The 22,275-nt window shown below is 33.7% G+C and overlaps 3 protein-coding genes across 3 annotated transcripts; all 3 read left to right on the forward strand.

Annotated features, from left to right (window-relative positions):
* LOC105156394 (protein NRT1/ PTR FAMILY 3.1) lies at window positions 822-3,395 on the forward strand. The gene is made up of 4 exons (XM_011072514.2): window positions 822-1,102; window positions 1,328-1,545; window positions 1,630-2,189; window positions 2,281-3,395. The coding sequence occupies exons 1-4, from the start codon at window positions 1,021-1,023 to the stop codon at window positions 3,164-3,166; spliced, it is 1,746 nt and encodes a 581-aa protein (XP_011070816.1). The 5' UTR covers window positions 822-1,020; the 3' UTR covers window positions 3,167-3,395.
* On the forward strand, window positions 4,396-8,479 carry LOC105156396 (ACD11 homolog protein). Its single transcript, XM_011072515.2, has 5 exons — window positions 4,396-4,594; window positions 4,691-4,943; window positions 6,465-6,637; window positions 7,117-7,262; window positions 7,923-8,479. Exons 1-5 carry the CDS (start codon window positions 4,539-4,541, stop codon window positions 8,027-8,029), a joined length of 735 nt encoding a protein of 244 aa, XP_011070817.1. The 5' UTR covers window positions 4,396-4,538; the 3' UTR covers window positions 8,030-8,479.
* Window positions 14,177-16,498, forward strand: LOC105156739 (heat stress transcription factor C-1-like). The gene is made up of 2 exons (XM_011072958.2): window positions 14,177-14,510; window positions 15,722-16,498. Exons 1-2 carry the CDS (start codon window positions 14,295-14,297, stop codon window positions 16,496-16,498), a joined length of 993 nt encoding a protein of 330 aa, XP_011071260.1. The 5' UTR covers window positions 14,177-14,294.

Consider the following 22,275-nt stretch of genomic DNA (forward strand, 5'->3'; position numbering starts at 1 on the left):
TGTTTTGTGAGACCACAACTGCATGTGCTGCATAAATCACTAATTTTTGTACCCAAATAAATCATCTATTCAATAGTAAACTCACCAGCTTTGACTTCAATCTCAAATTACCTCATTATACATAACACAGTTGGCGAAGTTGAACCCGATCAATGATAATGAGTCGAGTTATAATTTCATTAATATGGGAATGTTTTAATTTATTTTAATAATAATTGTTGATTAATCATAAATATTTGATATTGACAATCTGTATATTAGTTATTGATAAATAAAATCCAAAAGAATGAGAAAAAACTCTCTCGAATAAAAGGTAGAAAAGTGGGTGAATACATTTTAATACTCAGATTGGACGTTTTATTTCAAATTTTATTTTATCTTTTACTCTTTTAACATATACAGGATACACGTTATAAACTTTTTTTATAAAAAAAATATAATATGTTATTTTTATATCTTAAATAAAAAAATATAATATAATATAAAATAGAAAATCCAATTGGGTGGACATCAGTGGCATGACGACAGAAAACCTTTAGAGAAAATTCCACAGCTGTCCTCGCTTCTTTCACATAAAATCCCTTCACGATTCTACTCTTTCAACAACCATATGTTTGAATGAGCGGTGAGCCTCCTATACACTTATTTTCATTTATTATAATTATTATTATTTTTTGTTCTTTTGCAATTGTAGTTTCTTGGGGTGGGCATATTCGACCTTTTTTTTTAAAAATGTAAATCTAAATTTGATTTATTTTCTTTAAAACTAAAAATATTAAGTGAAATTGTTTAGATAATGCAATGTTGTCATTTTGAACTATATTTTGTCACATGACCATGAATCTCAAATCAATTGAATATTTGAAGTCATTCTTCCAAATCCAGATTGATCCATCCAAACATTGAGGGGAGAAATTTGAAACCTAACTTACATGTGTGTTTGTGTGTGTATCAGCTGCCTATATATACTTGGCTTTGGTGTCCATTTGATGCTAAAAGACCACAAGAACTACATCAAATATGGATACAATGAAGCAAAAGTACCATCATCACCATGTCCAAAGGAAACAAGGTGGCATCATCACTATGCCATTCATCTTCGGTAAGCTATTGTCTATCAAGAACATAAGTTGTAAATTTCTCACACACCTAACCATTATAAGGGCTGTAACATTGATTGGTGACGTATATATTCACCATTGATTTTGTCTGCGAGAAAAATTCCTATACGAATCAAGTTTGACTGTTCAAAAATTATATTGAAAGTGTTATTGCACTTGCCATATGATCAATTTAGTAGCTAATTCTATTCATATTTTTTGTGCAGCAAATGAAATATGTGAGAAATTGGCTGTGGTTGGCTTTGGTACCAACATGATCAGCTACTTAACAAGCCAGCTGCATCTGCCAATGACTAAGGCAGCCAACACTCTCACCAACTTCGGAGGAACTGCAGCCATGACACCGTTGCTCGGGGCGTTCATCGCAGATGCCTTTGCGGGAAGGTTTTGGACCATAACAATTGCTTCAATTATATACCAAATAGTTGAGTTTCTCATCTTTTTTAAGCAACAGAACTTTTGTAATTGTGATGGACTTTACAAATATTGTTAACTGTATCTATTACAGGGGATGATCAGCTTGACACTATCAGCGGTGCTGCCAAACTTTAGGCCTCCACCCTGTAAACATGACCAAATTTGTGAAGAAGCTGATTCAGGCCAACTTGCTATACTCTATGTTTCGCTCTTGCTAACGGCCTTAGGCTCAGGGGGGATTCGGCCCTGTGTCGTTTCATTTGGGGCCGACCAATTTGATGAAAATGACCCTGAGCAGAAGACCACAACTTGGAAGTTCTTCAACTGGTACTACTTCTGCATGGGGGCATCCATCCTTGTGGCTACCACGGTTATCGTTTACGTTCAAGATAACGTCGGATGGGGTTGGGGACTTGGAATTCCAACAGCTGCTATGTTTCTTTCGATTATCGCGTTTATATTTGGCTTCCCTTTGTACCGGAAAGTGGATCCTGCCGGCAGCCCATTTACGAGGCTGCTGCAGGTCTGCATGGCGGCGTACAGGAAGAGAAATGTGCCTATGGTTTCTGACCATAAGATGTTGTATCAAAATGAGGATCTTGATGCTGCTATCTCTGTTGGTGGCGAACTTGTTCATACCAAAAGCATGAAGTAAGTGGTTTCTTAATTTCTCCGCATTCTCTTCCCTTGTTATTTCATCATGTCCAATAAAAAATCCTCTTCCATTTGATCAAACACACAGGTTCTTGGACAAGGCTGCCATTGTAACTGAGGATGACAACCTCAAGGCCCCCAACCCCTGGAAGCTCAGCACTGTCCACCGTGTTGAAGAACTGAAATCCCTGATCCGAATGGGGCCAATATGGGCCGCCGGCATCCTCCTCATCACAGCTTCCGCCCAGCAAAACACCTTCTCCCTCCAGCAGGCCAAGTCTATGGACAGACACCTCACAAAACATTTCCAAATCCCAGCTGCATCAATGAGTGTCTTCACTCAGACATCTATGCTATCCACCATTGTCTTCTACGACCGTCTTTTCGTCCCCCTAATGCGCAAATTCACTGGCCTAGAACGCGGGATCTCATTCCTAACACGAATGGGGATAGGCTTCGTTATATCGTTGCTAGCCACATTTGCTGCAGGCTTCATCGAGATCAGGCGTAAGCATGCTGCATCGGCCTACGGCCTAATCGACCATCCTCAGACAACTATCCCAATCTCCGTCTTTTGGTTAATGCCACAGTATTGTCTCCACGGAATAGCTGAAGCCTTCATGTCAATCGGGCACCTCGAGTTTTTCTACGATCAGGCACCCGAGAGCATGAGGAGCACCGCGACCGCATTATTTTGGCTCTCAATCTCAGCCGGGAGTTATACAAGCACGCTCTTGGTTACTCTTGTGCACAAGTTTACTGCAGGAAAGAACGGATCGAACTGGCTGCCGGATGACAATCTGAACAAAGGCAAATTGGAGTATTTCTACTGGTTGATCACACTGTTGCAGCTCGTGAACTTGATTTATTACCTGCTTTGTGCCAAGTTCTACACACTGAAGCCAATTCAGGTTCATCAAGCAGTTGATGAGAGCGAAAACAAAGATGAGATTGAGCTGACAGACCATGTTTAACAGCACATATATGTAGTGGGACATGATCAAGAATTTAGCTTAGCTTCTGATTTTCCTAGAATGAATCTTGTGTATGTATGTATGATCTAAAGAGAGTGAGTTTGCTATATGTTTAAGGCTTTTTTGAGCAGAATGAAGCGAACATATTTGCAGACCATCAGCAAATGTTCCGATTGGGTTGATGTTTCATGAACTAGGTGCAACTTTGAGCCCAAGATAAGTTGATGAATGATCCATATAATCGACTTCTGGAAATGGGCTCCTCATGAATTGATTTTATGGGCTTTTTGTTCTAGTTTTCATGGGTTTTTGCAATTGTCATTATCCGATTTGGTCTGTTGTCCAAATTCCAAGTCAGCAGGTAAACTTTCTGTGGGATGACTTTAAAAAAAACTATAAATTCTTAATAAAAAATTATTTAATATTTAATATTGACCATATAAATTTATTTTAATTAATTATTATTAAGATATTAAATATTAATTGAATGATATTTTATAGACAAAAAAAATAAAATAAAACAGCAATCAATGAATTAAGGGGAAACAAAAAGCGGAGCGGCGGCGATCCATTAAGGCACTAACAAGCTCTAGCCAAAGCAGGGAAATCCCTCATATGGTCAACAATGTTATTTTAAGACTTTGGTTTGTGAAAGTGATGTACAGTTTGACTTCTGATATGTTTGTTTGTGTGTCAAATTAGAACACTATTTCAAAAAATAAATAAAAGCGAATTCTGAACTCAAATTATAACTAGCAATCTTTTTAATCATCAATCAACTTCCCTCAAATTTAAAAATATTCAACAAGATTTTTAAAATAATTTAAGAATTAAAGGTAAATTTATTATCATTCTCACCTTTCCGCATTACGCACCATATCAATTAGTATTAAAAAATTAAATAAATTGTTGGGAAAATTTTACTTCAAAATTCTAATTATTTTTTTTTCAGAGAATTAATATTTATTTCCAATTTTTCGTAAATGGCTGCTGCCTAAATTAGAAGGTTGTAACAAAATCATATTGGATTTTATCCAAAGAGTAAATAAATAAATAAATATAAGTTACAGGTTAGGTTTGTAATGAAGGGTCAAAAAAGGAATAAGGAAAAAAAAAAAAAAGAAAGGTAAAAGAATCGATGGCTGTAACTGCTTTTTCTCGTTATAGGTGGCGCCAAAATAAACCGCTCCGCGTATCATCATATTTCGCAGTTTCCTGGCAAGTGGGAAGCCCGCAGGCCCGATATTCCCAGCCCGACTTTAATCTCTATATTTAAACCTCTGCGTTTCCAAATTACAGAAACACAATCTCTGCCCGCATCATTCGTTTGCTTTGAGGTGAAACGCCAACATTCTCCCGAGAAGAAAAACCCATGGCGCTCAAATTCCACTCTTTTTTCTCAAGAACTGAAGGATCATGCGCTGAAAAGTAAGCAATTTCACGTATTTTTTTGGGATTTGAAATTTGAATTTCGAGTTTGGATGTTTGATGATTGAATGTGAGAATATGTTATTGATTTTGAAGGAGCGAAAATTCTGGTAGAATTTCAAGAATTTCCAAGGATGAGGATGATGCTTTTGAGGATGCGACGGCCGAAACGAGGCCTCTGTCCGCGGTGGCGGATGCGTTTGAAGAGGTCTCTGCGGTGGTGAAGGATAAGGGTCTCAATTATGATCTTGATTTGAAGACCTTTTGTGATGCGTGCTCCCTCGTCTCGATTCTCTTTGGTTGTTTAGGCATGGCGTTCAAATTCGCTGAATTAGAGTATGTTTCTAAGGTAAGTTGAATTTTGGTCTGAATTTTTTCCAATTTGTTACGGCCTCGTTTATGCAGATTTAATATTAAATGACTTTTTTTTTATGGATTTCTGGATATAAAATTGGTGTTTATGTTACAATTTGTAGTTATTGTTGCGGTGAGATCATGTGATTGTGTTGATGGTGCTTTGTTTGAATATTGAATTGTTTGGATTAGCTGATATGCTTCAGGATTTATGCAAATCTTGCACTTTTGCTTTCATCTTGGCCATTTTATGATCAAGCTTCATAATCTCTAGATTAGTGTTACGGCTTAAGTCTCATTGTCATCCATTTCTAGTCTACATATAGATGTAAATGATCCATTAAAGGGGAAATATGGATGAGTTAATTTCTCTGGTAGAGATATGCATATTGTGAAGTATTAGTACCTAGGTATATTTTAATGTGAAGTTACACGCTCAAGAAATATGGATAGTTGTTGAAGAGTTGTGTGCAATGTCAACTATATGTCAATTGAAACAGAGTGACATATTTAGAGTATATTGCTGAGACTACGATTAATTAATAAAACCTTTTTTTTTTATGTCAATTGAAACAGAGTGACACATTTAGAGTATATTGTTGAGACTACGATTAATTAATAAAACCTTTTTTTTTTGCAATCATACAAGTTTAATTATTGTGTATGAATCACCAATCATTTTACTTAAAGGGACCATTATTAAATTAAACATCAGCTTCTCTATTAATATTTTTAAATTGACGAACAACAAGTGCAAATATAAGCAAAAATAGTATCTTATTAACGTATGGGGACAAAACGGTTTTTAATCGATTAAGTTTGTTTTAGAAGTGATTTTTCTCCAAACACTATCTAATTTAGTTTTTACTTGCTTTTCACTTTTTTTTTATAAACGCTACCCACTTGTGATTCTGCTACAACTTTCAACTTTTTCTACAAAAATCATTTCTCTAAAAACATAAGTTTTTGCAAGCACTCCCATACTTATACATGTAACTTAGAGTACCATTTCTAATTTCTTGAAAAATAAAAACATAAGCCTAGGAGGTGGAATGGCAACAGCATCTGGAATGAGGAACCCCAAAAGCATTAAGATAACCTTAGCTAGAAAATATAAGTCAAGTGCATTTAATCTCAATACTAGAAGTTGAATATGTTAAATAAACCTGCATAGTGACAACTAACTGCGAGAAATGAAGCCTTTTCCATGTAAGAATTTGTAAAGTAAAGAATGTGTATTGGAAAAATAGAAAATGAAGTTGAATAATCAAATTGTTGTTAGTCATTCATTGGACCCTGACATACAACATAGCTGAATGGCTTTTTTATATTAATTTTCTATTTGATGCCTCACTGGTTACTATCAGCAACTGAAGTTAAATTTACTTTCCTCCTTTATAAGTAAGATCTTGTTCTTTCAGATTATAAGCATTCCAAACAATTTGGTTGCACTTGTTTTTATTCTTTCCTGTCTTGTTAACTTATTGGATTGAATCCAACATCTGATGCATTTCAGGTAAGTGGTCTTGCAGAAGCATCAGAGAGCTACGGTACATTAAATAATATACTTGATTTTGATACACAAAATGACACAGTGAGGACGCCAGGAAGTCTTTCACGTAATTTACGCAGAGTTAGACAGGGTCTTGATCTCATCAGAGCTCTATTTGAAAACTTTTTGTCATCAGGGTACGTTTGGCACCTTGTTATTCTTTTTGCTTTAAGATTTAAATAATCTACATTTCTGATGTTCTGGAGATAAGTTCTGATTGGTTGCAACTTGAATTTAGTAATGGACTTTCTTGTTTCCAGATTTACTGTCGAGTAGTAGGTTTGTAGTTTTTGTATTCATGGATTCCTTTTTGTCTTTCCTCTGTTTCTTTCTGCCCCATTACTATACTAAAAGCTCGGAGCAATCATAAGAATGATTAATTTAAACTATGTATCTGTGCATCAATTTATAGCTTTAAATTTCCAGATCTCGTAGATTTTGCTTCTGTTGTTCATGTTATCTCCTGCACTATGCATGATTAATTTATAGTAGATGAATAATTTCGTTTGAAGGGGATATGACTTGCCAGTCCATCCTAGCGATTTATTTGCTCATGATACTTTGAACTATGGTTTTGTTTGAAAGAGCATCTGAAAATATACTGTGCCACTTGCAGTAATGGCTGTTTGAAAGATGCTGCATCAACAGCTTATGCAAAAACATGTGCACCATATCACACGTGGGCAGTCAGAACTGCTGTTTATGCTGGTATGTATGGTCTGCCAACGAGGGATCAACTACTTTTGAAGCTAAATGAAACCGGTAAGTTCAAATCTGTGAATTTATCATTGCACCCTTTTTCATATTATGCATCATGGATGTTATTCACATTTTTATGGGTAGTACTAAAGTGATTTCAATTCAGATGTATTCCAACATTATCCCATGAATTCAACCACTAAATTCAAATTAAGGGAATAAAAAATGGAACAGCAACGGAAGCGTACATGTTCATTTCTATTTTGAAAGAACATACTGATTGAACTCCAAGAATTCCAGTTTGCAACTGGGTTTGGAGCAGCCATGATCTCCTTTCTCTTCTCAGTTTCAAGCTGACATCCTGTTAGACCCTTTTTCCAAAAAAATACAGTCTTGACCGTGGTTATCAAACACAAACATTTTCCTTGTTGATGCTAGAAACTTTCAAGTTATGGCTAAAGTGAATTACTTTAACAAGAACATGGAGGCCGACACTTGGTGCTCAATCGAGTGATTTCCTTCCTATCCAACTAGACACTGTTGGTTCAATAGCGATTAGTTGCATATTCTCCACCATAGATGATCTGTAAAATGTCTATAGCATTCACCATCCATAATTCATGTCACGATGATGATGATGATGATTAATAGCATCTTACCTTTGAGGCATATTGGTGATTTTCTTGAACTGATGTGATTAGTTTTACTTGGACATTGTTACAGATGAGTCAGCTGAGAGAGAAATGATTAGATACATCAACGCCTCCATTCTAGTCATTCAGTATATTGATAAGTTGTACACTTCAAGAAATATCAGCTTGGATTGGTGAGCATTACATCTTCCTCAGAGTTGTTGAATTCATCCACTCTATACCTGGAGATACTTCCGGGGATCCTGCTTATTCCTTTGGAGCTTTCTAATCAGATTCGAGCTCTTGTTTCAAATAACAGACTTGTTTGTATGTGATATGTATTCTTAACTATTAGGTTTTAGTACAACGATAAATATATTAAATTAGAGATGAATGAGGATGCTTGTGCCAGGGTGGTCACCAATCTTGCGAGCACTCCTAGCTGTAATAGCATTATTTTCTGTTGACAGAAACTTAGGTGTTCAACACTAGTATTTTTCTGTATGTATTTTCACTTGTATGATGATCATCTGGTGCATGTATATATTAATGGCATGCCAGGAGAACTCGAAATTTGTACAACACAGGTTCTTTTATAATGAATTTCACACGCATCGATCAGAGGCGATGCTTGTTGACAAGCGTCAATTTGCGTTTTCTGTTTTTGTCCTCTCAAGATGCCACTTTTGGAGAGCTTACATACAGGACAAGAACTAACTAACCGATTGCTGTTTGATAGCAAAAATATTCTCAAGACGGAATGTACGCAGGAAGGAAGCAGAAGAGCATACATATATTAGCCCTACATAATATCTGAATTTCATAACTAGTCATCATATTCAACAAAACAAGCATTTGTACCTTCTCATAAAGGCCGTCAAACACTTGTTGAAGTCTGCACCCTCAGACTCTCCACCATTTTCTTTTGCACTGTAGCCACGTGCGACCTAAATTAATAATCCTTATATGAGAAATTAAATTGCAGACTTGATTTCTCTTTAAATAATGATGCATTGTTTATCAGTTGTTCATCAAACTTGGACTTTAATTAAGGTTAAGTGGAAAGTATTACTAATTAATCCAAAAAATATAATCCTTAGCTGCTAAGCAAATTAATAATGCAGTCGACATTGAGAAAAAAGACAAAAGCAAGAGTCGATTTCATGTCGTAATTGATTAGACGACGCATACGGCTACTGTACTGACTCTACTGCTGTAGGATTGCTTGATTTGCACGGACTTCCATTCTTATAGATTCTACGATTTTGTTTATCCTCTCCAATAGTATTTGGGTTTGTATTTTTCTCCATCACTCTCCCTATTTCTGAATATTATAAGAAAATTGCTACAGACTACGATTTTATTGGCTATAAATTAAAATCATAGTAAATAATCATTAATATTTTTTTATGTAATTTTTAATAACATAGTGACTTACTTGTTAGACAGAAGCAAATCTCAGGAGTGCTAGATGTAATTTTTTAAACCACACGGAGTCTATGTATAATTACACAAAATCTCAAGCAAGAGAATGTAATTATCTCTAGATTCTTTATAATCGGACAATGTGATTTGAGGCTTAGGGTATTGTCTCTTCCAATTTTTTAGTGTTATAATTTCGTTTTAATTAAAATATCTTGTTAAGAAGAATAGTGAACCCCAAAATATATAAATTTTATTTACAATCAATATGAAAATTGATGGGTATAATTCTAATTTTATCTGAAAAATACTATTTTGCCCCTGAGAGGCCTCAAAATTATATTTTTACCAAGAAGACACGCGTCTTCCTAATCGGGTGGGCTCGCTATTCGAGTTAGATCCAATGACGCGACCCTGACAACTCGGGATGTGTGGAAGGCATCTAATGGACCAACAGAATCCCCGATTTTACACTATAAATACTCTATGTTCAGTGCTTTCAGAATACCTTGTTTTTACTCACTTCTTTACGTTAGATCGCTCTGACTCGCTAGCTTGAAAACGACCTGCTTACGCTACCTTGATACCAAGCACTGACTTAAGCATCGAAAAGTTTGAGTTAGGGATTACCCCAACAAGTCTAATAATCTGTTTTTCTTTTTTCAGGGTCCTTACATCAATTTAAAAAAAAATAACGATCGCGAATCACTTGAATGATTAGTTAATTCAATTAGAGAAATTGCGTAAAATTGGACCAAATCAAAAATCAATATGAAATACGTAATGACATTATTACTTCCCAAATGAGGAACGCAGCATTTCAACGAATAACGCCCAATATGAGTAGCATTTGAAAATTACTTGGAATTTATTGTGCTCACCCGTAAGGAGGAGGAAGCTAATAATTGAGGTGTTAGAGTTGACAGTTGTCACGAGTTTGAAGGTCCTGATTGCATCACTGCTCCGCAACTGGATGACAATATTTGTTAAGAGTTAGAGTTAATTGGAGGAGAGTGGAGAGCGTTGATTTTCTTTAATTTGGTGCTTTCTGGCTTTCCACTCTTTGATTTCTGATTGGTCAGACATTTTCATTTGCCATTATTAGGGGCCTCTCTTGTCTGATTTCAGACAAACAAGTTAGCACCCCCAACGAACAAAGTGAAATCAACTTTGCTTCCACCTCAGCCATTTGGGTTTCAAAGATGTCGTTTTGGTTCAAATCTTGCGTGTGAATTAAAATGTATTGGCCCTACTCTTCTTTGTACATATCATAATTTGTTCTTTATTATTTATAAATCTCGTTTGATCGAAAAATAAATTTGAAGCTGACATCTTAAAATCAATAGTTAGTTTGTGACATGTATGATGAATGCTTTTTGGTATGAGAAAATGTACCCATTATGTCATCTGGATTGGATACATAGGGAAAAATGTCATTCAATCATTAAACCATATATATATATAATATCAACATTTTTTAGGGTAAGTTATGTTGATACTTCTTATGGTCAAGTCAACGTATAAAAACACCTCATGATTTTTTATAAAATTATAAATACAACCTCAAAAATATGGTTGTAATTACGCTACACCCCTTCTTTAAAAGCAAAATTTATATTACACTAACACTTCCTAGCTGTAATTTTACACCCTAAAAATCATTACACTAGTACCCCTCAAAGGATGTAGCAATAATTTTGTGTATATTTTTTTATCCTAACATCAAGGGTGTTAATGTAATTTACCCTTTACTTTGTAATATCAGTATATATTCATTTAATATTTGTTTCAAATAGATGAATTAAGATCTTGCATAAATAAGAAAAATACAAAGTAAATAATGAGTTCAAATGATTTAAAATTTTAGGTTAAGTTAAACTTAATTACACAAAATGAATTCATCAAATTATATTAATCTCAGCAAGTGAAGTAGGGCCCACTCAAAAAAATAAAAATGGAAGTGAGAACATATGCTCAATCAGCTGATTCAATAATGTCCTAGATTTGTGCAATCATCCTTTCCCCAATAATGGTCTTAAGAGTATTTCACTAAGGAGCCTACCACACATTTGGAATCCAAAACTATGCTTCCTATACTCCAACCACCATAAATTCTTTATATTCCTATTCAATTTTTTTTTCAATATATTTCAATTAATATTATCCAATTCATTAACTTACTATCTTGCGGATTTATACTATATACGTACTATCTTCGTTTTTTAAAAGATACTGGATTTTATTTTTTAGAAAAATAAAAGAAAATATCAACATATATATTTCTCCTTTTCACAATCAATAATTTATTAATTTGAATAATAAATGAATTATATAAGTTTTAGAATCATGCTGACTTTATATATGACAAATTGTAAAAACAAAAAAAAAAGATTGTGATAAAATTTCAAATCAAGAAATCAGAATCAACCAACACCATATTTGACACACAATTCATCATTAATAATAACGTAAATCACTCAAAACTCTGTTCGCACCAAACAAACAGAGTAAAGCGCACCGTATTTTTATATAATGGGTTTAGGGGTTACAAGTGTGATGAGCTAAACGGGCCACGCGGCCAAGGAAAATAAGGACGCAAAATCTGATTCCTAGCTACCAAATCCAAATATTAATTAAAAACGTTTGCTTTTGTGTAGCTAGTTTAGAGGAAATAATGTACGTAGTTGAGCGTCATTGTCAATCAATCGCCTGCACCTTTACTTACTGCCCACTGTGCCTCAGAATACTACCAACATTTATGTGCTGATTACAATTGGAATCCCTTACTTGAGGAAATTATAAAAGTATAGCTTTAAAGAAGTTGGATATGTCATCACGCGACACTACTCGTTAAAATAAGATGCTTAAGAGTTTATAATATATTAAAAAACATTGTTTCATAACTTTTAAAAAAGAATAGTTTAAAAATAAAATATTAAAAAATTATAAGCTTTTTCTCATATTGATCACAAAATTTTTATTATTGAGTTATATAAAAGTAATATACTTTTCATCTATGCTTGGAGTTATTTTTGAGTTCTTTAAGGAGGACTCTTTTTTTTTTTTTTTTTGTTTGAGGAAACGTACTCTGGGAGATTATTTTGTGCCATGTGCGTGGAGAGTAAAATTGTAATTTGTTTTGGAAGTGATTAACGTAATGAATTTATTTAGATAAAATGAATCTAGCTATTTTTATTTTTTTTAAAAAATGACTTGATTTTCTCTTATTAAGTTGCATGTCGAATAATTCTTTTTTTTATTAGAAGTATCAAATTAACACACATGCCAGGATATATATTTAGTTCCATCAAACGCATTCATAAGAATTTAAATTCACATAATAAGTATGGCAAAATTCAATCTTAAATATTAAATCGCAATATTCAATCATAATCCTAATATTATAATCGAACAAATGTTTGATGCCTAACATTTGGAGCTTTTCTCCATTAACGGTATTCTTGAAAATGGGTAATGTATCAGGTGAGGAAACCTAGTCCATGTGAGAAAAGGGTCATTGGATTTCCACATTTCAAGAACTCCATCATGAAAATGCCTATTGGCTAATTCCAAACAACAATGTCGGACATCTGGTCCCCAGGGGCTCCTATAAGGCCACTAGCCAAAACAAACGGACTATTGCATGTCCTACCCCACAACAACCAAATATTTTCAAGTTAGTCCACTTAAATTTCTAAGCTTTGGACTAACAATTAATTAATCATTCTTTCACCGTTTATCATACATTACTTACAATGGTAAATAGGAGTATCACTTATTACCAAAGCAATATAATTGATATACTATGAATATAGTAACTCCTTTTAGACTCTTGTCACCTGAATTTTTTCATTACTCTTCTAATTCAATTTTGAATTTTTATATTTGAATCAAAAATAAAAATTTTTGAATGTCGAATCTACAACTTTAAGTACTTGATGTAATTTTTACAATTTATTGGTGTCAAGTAAATTTTGTAAGTTAAATGCTACTTAAGTGAAAAAATATTAATTGTATATTATTTGTGGATATCCCATAAAAAAATATGATGATTCAATTAATAAGATAAAAAAAAAAGATAATTAACAAACCAAATTTGGTATACCTTCAACATCATAAATAAGTATGTGTTTTCATATGCAACATAATTGTGGATGTGTTGCCACATTTCCCACATCTAAATGAGAGAATTTGGGTAGGTAGGCTTCATAAGTTACACAAAATTCTACATTCATCATTTGATTTATATATATGCAATTCGATGTAAATAAGAATTAAATTATATTTAGACAATCAATTTACAGAGAATCGAGTTTGAGGAACCCTCAAATAGGAGTAAGCACCACATAATAAGTATTATTATATGGTGCCATACAAATATTTAAAAGTGAATTACTAAAAAAGAAATAAAAATGATAAATCCTGATTTTAGCCCCAAGGAACTGAAGAGTGGTGCTAAATAGTAAAATACACCGCAAAAAAATGAAAATAGTTAACAAGGACCAAAGTGCAAATAAATTTCAATCGTGTGAAGATGATTCGCCCCGCTGTACCTCTTTTGGCGTCTTCCCTCCTGCACTCGACACGTAGCAGGGACCACCTACTAAAATTAATTAGATTCACAAGAAAGAGTGGCCACGCACGCTCCCGAGTAGCGCGTGTGCTCAAAGCCCTGGGGAACTATCTCATCCTCCCGAACCCATAGACCATAACGTGTCGCATTTCAGTAGATGAAAAGGTAAAATGAAAAGATGCAGAGTGGGGCCCATCTCTTGACACTGTGGAAATATCAGCCCCATTTCTGCAAGGTCCACGATATCACATGTTCCTCTGTGCATGACCCGACCCGGACAACTCACCCCGGCCCCCACCCCGCTCCGGGCCCCGCCCCGCCCACACCTTATATCATGCTCTCCTCTTACCATCACAATCACCATTGAATGCAAAATTTTCTTCTTCTCTCATCTCTCTTTCTCTCTGTTGGTTGGCCTTATTCTTCAACAAAGCGGTTTGAGGATTTGGGGGGTTGGAGAAATCATATATGGAGATTAACGCTAGCAACAGCAATATGGTAGCACCGTTCGTGATGAAAACCTATCAAATGGTGAATGATCCGACGACGAATGGGCTCATCATGTGGGGGAAGGCCAACAACAGTTTTATTGTAGTGGAGCCGTTGGATTTTTCGGAGAGGATTTTGCCGGCCTACTTTAAGCACCATAATTTCTCCAGCTTTGTTCGTCAGCTCAATACTTATGTGAGTGTTAATTCTTGTATGTTTGATGTGGTTTTTGGTGGAGTTGTCGATTTGGAAAGGGATTTTTACAATATTGTTTGTGCTGGAACTTTGTTTTTGAGGCGATTTTGATGATGCAGTTAATTAAGGAAAGTGTTTATGCGGATTGAAAGTGTTATTTTATTTTGTGCTTTCTGAATATAGTTTCCTTCGAGAGTTTGTTGGTGAAGTTTAGCATATTATTCTCATGGTCAAGCAATGATAAGAAAGAAAATTTTAGTTCGAGTTCAGTTGAGTCAAATTCGAACAACTCATATGACAATTGAATTGTAAGTTGTATAATTTAAGAGAATTGCTCAATCAAATAACAAAATTTACTATTTAATTAGTCGACTTCATCCAAATCTGTAATAAAGATTTTCAGTTTTTAGGTAGTAAAGTGCGCTCATAGTGCACCCTCTTTTCCTTCAGTGGTCATGGATGAATTGAGTCAAATGCATCCAAAAGCTTCACTTAGCCATATATGGCTGTATATTTTGCGGCTCTACCCGTTTTGGGCAAAATTTTCAGAGCGTTGAGTACTGGCAGTTGGCAATCTACTTGTACTATCGTTATTCTTCATGAAGTTGAGACTTTAAAGAAACGATGTCCCTATACTGTTAGCATTGGGGAAATATAACTTTACAAATTTGGTGGGGATATTTGCTTCATCATTCATGCTGCCTGCTTTTAGTGGACTCTAACCTTCTTAGCCTTTGAGCGAATTGAAACGCTGATCCAGGTTAGAGGATTAGGTCACTTTAGCCAGATCTTGAGGGCTGTTGGAGTGTTAGTCCCCATGTACTGATTACTCCAAATATTTTTTATTTTTCTGTAGGGGCCGGAGATATGGGCCGGTGGGTTAAATCCTGTGAGAGCAGCTACTGATGTAGCAATTTGGTTTATTTTATATTTATTATTCTTTTCCATCATCTGATTCAAATTCGGAATAGAATAATTGAAATCCTGATATTTCAAAAGTTTTAATATATACAGCATGGTGCAGATCTTTTGATGCCTAGGAAGAAAATTTGCTGCAGTCACTGTGTAATCAGTTCTAGTAGGGGTTTTCTTTAGATATATGAGATTGCGCTTGGAGAATATGGTTTTTGTGCGTGGAAAGGATTTAAAATCTCTGTCATAATTATCAAAACAAGTGTAATAATTCTATTATTTTATATCTGATCTGTCAGGGTTTCCGAAAGGTGGATCCGGACAAGTGGGAGTTCGCCAACGAATGGTTTCTACGGGGGCAAACACAGTTACTGAGCAACATCGTGAGGAGGAAGCACGCCGGCAAAGCCTACACCGCTCATCTCAAACACGAAGACGATGAAGACGAGGAGCAGCTGATAATGGAGATAGCAAAGTTAAAGCAAGAACAGAAGAGCTTAGAGCAAGAACTGGAGAGCATGAACCGGAGGCTAGAGGCCACGGAGAGAAGACCCCAACAAATGATGACTTTCTTATGCAAAGTTGTCGAAGACCCTGAAATTCTGCCCCGAATGATGCTCGAGAAGGTTAAGATGAGACGGCTAACTTCAAGCAGCGGTGAAAAGAAGAGAAAGATTATGATATCTACTGCCTCGTTGAATTCTTTGTCAAGTTCATCAATCAAGAGTGAAGAGGATCAAGAGCCCATTTCGTCGTCGGATGGAAACTTGGACGTTGATAGTTATTGCCAGTCTTCGCCATCGGTGGAGATAACATCCCCGGAGTGGTTGTTGTATCAGAGACAAAGTTCAACTGTGGCGCCTATGCTCAGGCAAGAACAGTATCGGAATAGTTACCCCCATCATTCTAGTTCATCACCGTTGCTAAGCTCCTCCGGCGAATATGGAGGTTTTGTGGCGTTTCCACCGCCGGTGAATAGCATCTCCGGGTATTACAATAACATCAACGGTAGAGTTGATACCATTGTCCCCCCCCCCCCGCCGTATCCATTCTCACTATTGGGGGGTGGTTTTTAGTCGGTATTGGATTACTTACCTGGGATTATTAGCCATTCTAGTGGGAAATTTAATTAGTTATTATTTTTCCCTCTTTGTTGTCAGGATTTAAAAAAGAAGTTTAATGTGTATTTATGAAACATATGTATTTCTTTTGCATTTTGCACTTACATGCTTGTATATATATCTGGTGTAACATTAGTTAAAAATTATAACTGTAGAAACATACTAGATGCGGTGATGTCCGTGTTCTTAAGGCAATTTATCAACTTTTGAGCACTGTATGTTCTTCATTCCCGTGAAATTAAAGTGAGTTTAGATACTATATAATTAATTGAATCTGGAAAAAGTAGATTTTGTACTCAAATAGGCCATATCCCGTGGATTCATTTTTTGATAAAATTAGTAGTAGGCACATGCACTCCCACAAACATATAAAAAGAAAACAACTTCAGTGAAAAAAAAAAAGAAAAAAAAAATTCGTGAAAAAAAATAATCGTGATGTAAAGAATGAGAAGGAACGAAGTCCGTAAAAAAAAGTTGGAGTAAGGTGATAGAGAAAAAATAAATTGTAATTCTTAAAAATATAAAAATTTGTGAGGAAAAAAATAGAAAAGTAAGAAACTCATTTTTTCATTGGCAGAACATGTTGAGTCAAGTCGATTTCTTAAATCCTATCTTTTTAACTACAAGGTATAAGTCCCAGTAGCTCATTAACTCTTAGCTACTAATCTGAATAGGATAGGATAGATCGATTTGCTATTCTATTCCTTCCTTTGATCGGAATAGAAAGGTTGTTCAACTCGTTTAGCTTAATTAATTAATAAGCTAAAAGAGCTCGATAGTTGGCTAGCTAATTAGCTTATAGTCTTGTTGTTATATACCTGTGTTTAGCTCTAACATCTGGCATCAAGTCTCCAAGCCAACTCAACTGATAGTCATCTTAGTTCATCTATTCAGGTTGTTTCGATACTATTTTTCACACATACAGAGAAGCGTAGAGTTGTGATTATTAAAAAAACATTAAAATTATATATTAGTTTGATTAATTTTTTTAAAAAAATAAATTAAAAGATAAATTTAAATGTTAAAAATAATAATATAAAAAAAATTGTTTATAACAGAATAGATTAAATGAAAAGTAATTAGGATGAGAGTAACCTTGTGATCCAACTACAATTTAGATATCTCTATTTTTATTTGTTGGGGTGGGAACAATGGTGCGGCTTAATTGAGCAAGGAAGGAATAGTTGGGGAGAGTGAGAGAGAGAGAGAGATGTGATGGTGGTGCTCCCTGGGGAAGATTATGTGGGGCCGCACCATCATCAACCATCATCTCATCAATTGCAATATGCGGCCTGAGGAATAATGCTAAATACAGTGCAAAGTGGGTCCTCCATTTCACCGAAACACATCTCCTTCTCGTCTTTTTCCGCTTTTGGGTAAGACCAACTACTCCTTCATCATTCCCATTAGGATTTCAATGACTAGGATAAAATTCTACCTAAATTTTGATCTAAATAGGATTTAAATAAATTAAATTAGACTCAAATTCTATCTAATTTTATTTTACCTCGTTCAAAATTCGTGGGTCTTGAGATCCATAATCTTCAAATCCAATCAGATCCAGTGTTTAAGTTCAAGTTAAATCCAGACCCGATTTTTTTTTTTTTTACAATCTATTTTTTTTGCAAATCATACTAACTATATTAAATTTTTTTATTTTTTTATTTTTACTCATAATTTATAGGGGTGTTCAATTCGATCAACCAAACCAAACTGATTTCTTGGTAACCCAAAAGTTTCTGTATACGAAAAATCTAACCAGACTAATCAATTTGGTTAGATCATAATCGAATATTTTTCGGTTCGATTCAGTTAATAGCCAAATTACCGAATTCATAAGAAAAAGAATCTACCAGTTAATTTATTTAATATTTTTTTAAATTTAAAATAAGTAGAAATTAAATTATATTATTATAATATAATATATATTTATAAATTATAAATACGATTTACATACATTCATATATTTTATAAAATTATAATATATTATATAAATATAGTTTTTAATTTCAGTTATTCCGTCGGTAAAGTTAACCAATCTAACCAAATCGTATCGATGTAATAATTTTTTTTTTAAAATAATCGAAAATCAAAACTGAAATTTTGTTTTTGATTTTTGGTACGAACCGAAAATTCCGTTTAGCCGATTTTCAATTGGTTAATGAATTTTTAACACTCCTAATTATTTATCAATAAATTAAGAATTATTGAAATAAATTTATAAATAACTTCTTTTTTTATAAATTTTTTTAAATAGAATATCATTTATTATACTATTTTACAAAATAATCTTATAAAAATATTACATAAATAAATAATGTTATGATGTCTTAAGTTTTTTAAATTTATTCATTTTAAGTTAAATCGGTTTATAAATAATAATCCATTTGAATAACAAAGATGCCCTTTGCCTTGCTAGATCGTCTTCAGCCCATCTCTATTTGGGCTCATCCTCTGCACGTTGGTTTTCATCCAGACCCAACTGATGTGCATGCTGCCAATGGCGTCAACCACAATTTTGCCAACAAGCAAAGGATCATATTGCTTCAGTACTTACTGAGATTTTCTTTACTCAAATCGAGTTTGATCTAATCAAATCAATCATATAATAAGTGCAATATATCAGTTACATAATTGATTATTCTCTTTAAATTGTAGACCAATCATACAATAAATATATTACACTTACCATATAATTAATTTAAGTTTAATCAAGCCCGATTTGAATTATTTTTGTGGTCTTTGATTTAGTTATAATGAATCAGCTGGCTAAGGTCTTGGTTTACGTACGTACATAGGTGTATTGGATGGTGATGAGGATTAATCTGGACTGTAATTCTTGTTGCAGAAAATTGAGAAGAATCCTTGGTAGGATGAAAGGCTGCATCATTCAACCTCTCTTTGATGTCCACTGCGTTATGACAAAGGGTTTCTGTCGACCTTTTTTTGTTTGTGACTATGTTTTTGAAGAAATAGAGACAGAGTTGATAGAGAAGCAAGAGAACAAGGTAAGTGTGCATGGAAGATATAATCCAGCAGATGTGGCAATAAAGATTAGGAAAACGATGAAAGGTAGAGTCGAGATTCTGGAGATTCAAGAGTACTTCACCAATGTTGTCGACCACATGCCCCCTGTCCTCCAACAACATGCTTAGAGTTTCACAGTGTACACAAATTCCCGACATCATATTCAAAATCAAAATCATCTTCACGATAAAATTGGGAAAAATGCAATTTACCTACTGTGAATCATTTTTTCGAACATAAGGGATAATTTGTTAATTTTTTTTTATTGGGATATTTGCTGATGCAACATATCACAGGGGTAAATTGAATTTAATCCTGATAAAAATGCAAGACAAAAATGTTGGTTAATGCTGTGTATTTTTTCTTTTTTCCATTACTTAATATAATAACACAATCTAAAATATTAAGGTTGCAATTTGCTAAATGACATATATATTCTTTAAACAGTGAAAATCTTGGTGGCCTTGATTCTTTTTCTTTTTGGTTGCATTCTAAAAATTAAAGAAGTTATGGGTGTGCCAATTATGTCAGTACGATGCTATTTTTTTGGGCATAATAAAATACTATGTTATATGGATACATACTAATCAATCAGACCAAAATCCCTTGTTGTCATGTTAATCTGAGTTGTAGGAAGATCTAAACGATATTTGTATATATAAAGGATAGTATGTGTCAAGACAAGATATATATGAATCAAGGTCGTTTATAGCTTGATAAATAATTGTATGGGCCATCAAGCCCAATCGAGTCATGATCAAGTTTGTCCTATTTGATTATACTCTTATTTTTAAGGGTAAAATTTCATTTTTTGATGAGAATTTTACTAGTTAACTAACCCTATTAGGTAGCAATTTTTGCAAATTTGTATCTTAAAATGGAGTAAACGTATCTTATGAAAATAGAAATTCTTAAAGATTTCAAAATTTCAGCTTTAATATTTTAAATTGTGAAAGTGTATTTTCTTTTTAAAAAAAGTCAAAAGGAATTTGACCAAACATGTCAAGCTAGCAATGGGAAGGCTTCTAGATAGATGTATATGATTTATGGTTCTTGAGACGAGTGGGGCTAATTAGTCATACTTGAGATTGCTTATTACACTTGGATTCATTCATTTTCTTTCTTCATCAGAACCTTCCTCCCGATCTTCACCCATCATTCAACAGCAATTCCTGTCCCAAATACATCTGTTCTAATTCGTGGGCTGTAAAGGAAATGACTATTTCTCCTTTCTTCAACTCTTCCAACTCGTGTTAGTAATTAATTTAGAAATTTCGTCTATACTAATATAAAAAAATATATCTTTTCCACTCACGAACGAACCATAATTTATGACACTATGATATTAATTTTTTTGTTATGTCGATAATATTTTAAAATTCATTTTTTTTCTTTATTTCTTTGTAAAATATAATGTGTTGGTTTATATATTTTATTCTTATTTATAATATATTTTAAAGTATGAAAAATCATTTATTACGTACACACAGAAACGACGTACTACTATGGCTAATTATTAAAAAACGAGAAGTAGTCAAATACTTAAATGCCCTTGATTTCGTGTTCTCTCTTGCAATTTTGTACTTAAATTTAGTACGGCAATGCTAATCATGTGCAGCAAGTTCAAGTAATTGTTACTTTTGTATCAATTACGTTTTAATATGAATTTTTTATTACAATTGTAAGGTTGCACTTTGAAGTACTACACTTCACTCATACATAATATAAAATTTGCAGATTATATATATAATTTAAAAGAATTTTTATATGGATTTTTAAAATTTTTTTTTATATGTTTATGAATAATATACAAAATTTAATATGATATACAAATACAAGATGTACTATCAATTTATAATAGAAAATTCAGACAGTTCACTCCTGGGAATCAAAGTCTCATATTTATTTAAAGATTAAACCAATATTTATGCATGATAAGGAAAGTAAAAAATTAAGAAGAAGAAGATTGATGTATGTTGGTGACCAAACTCATCTTTCCGTGGGGCTCTTTTTCGTGTTACTATGGCAATCCATTGGATTATTCCTTCAATTAGAGTTGAATTTAAAGCTAATCCCCATTATATTTGATTGTGATTCCGCACAACTATGACAATTACACCCATGATATTAGTCTCCAGTTAAAATTGAGAGTCCATGAATAAGTTCTAAATTATGTGTGTGAGTTTCGTCGAATGTACGGATATTTATTTTGTTTTATATGAGTTTTATTATAATTTATTTTATTGGTCTTAATTGATATATTAATTAAATGGATATGATGTAATTATGTATTTAATGCTTCAAAAAGACTATGATAATTATATGATTTGGTGTTTCAATTTCTTGGTGAAAGTAAAGCTTTCTAGTGCCAAGAAAAGGTGTGGCTAACCCTACCGCCAACACAATATTTGTTCTCAACATCAATTTTTAGGTAAGTGGGAATATAGAACTATAAGTTATACTATACTATAAGCACTATCGTAGGGAAATTACACTTCTAGTGTTATTGAGCATGAGGATCAATATTTTTAATCTTCTGTTTTTGCAGGAATTTTTAGAATAGTCTTAAAATTAGAGAAAAGTTTAACATATTTAGTCATATTTAATTTACGATATTTTTAAAATGGTCGCAATATTGGGATAACTTAATACATTTACTCTGCATCTAAGCTTTCGTCAAAAGAACTAGTAAGGACATATGCAAT

Source organism: Sesamum indicum, linkage group LG2, assembly GCF_000512975.1.
Source record: "Sesamum indicum cultivar Zhongzhi No. 13 linkage group LG2, S_indicum_v1.0, whole genome shotgun sequence".
NCBI lineage: Eukaryota > Viridiplantae > Streptophyta > Magnoliopsida > Lamiales > Pedaliaceae > Sesamum > Sesamum indicum.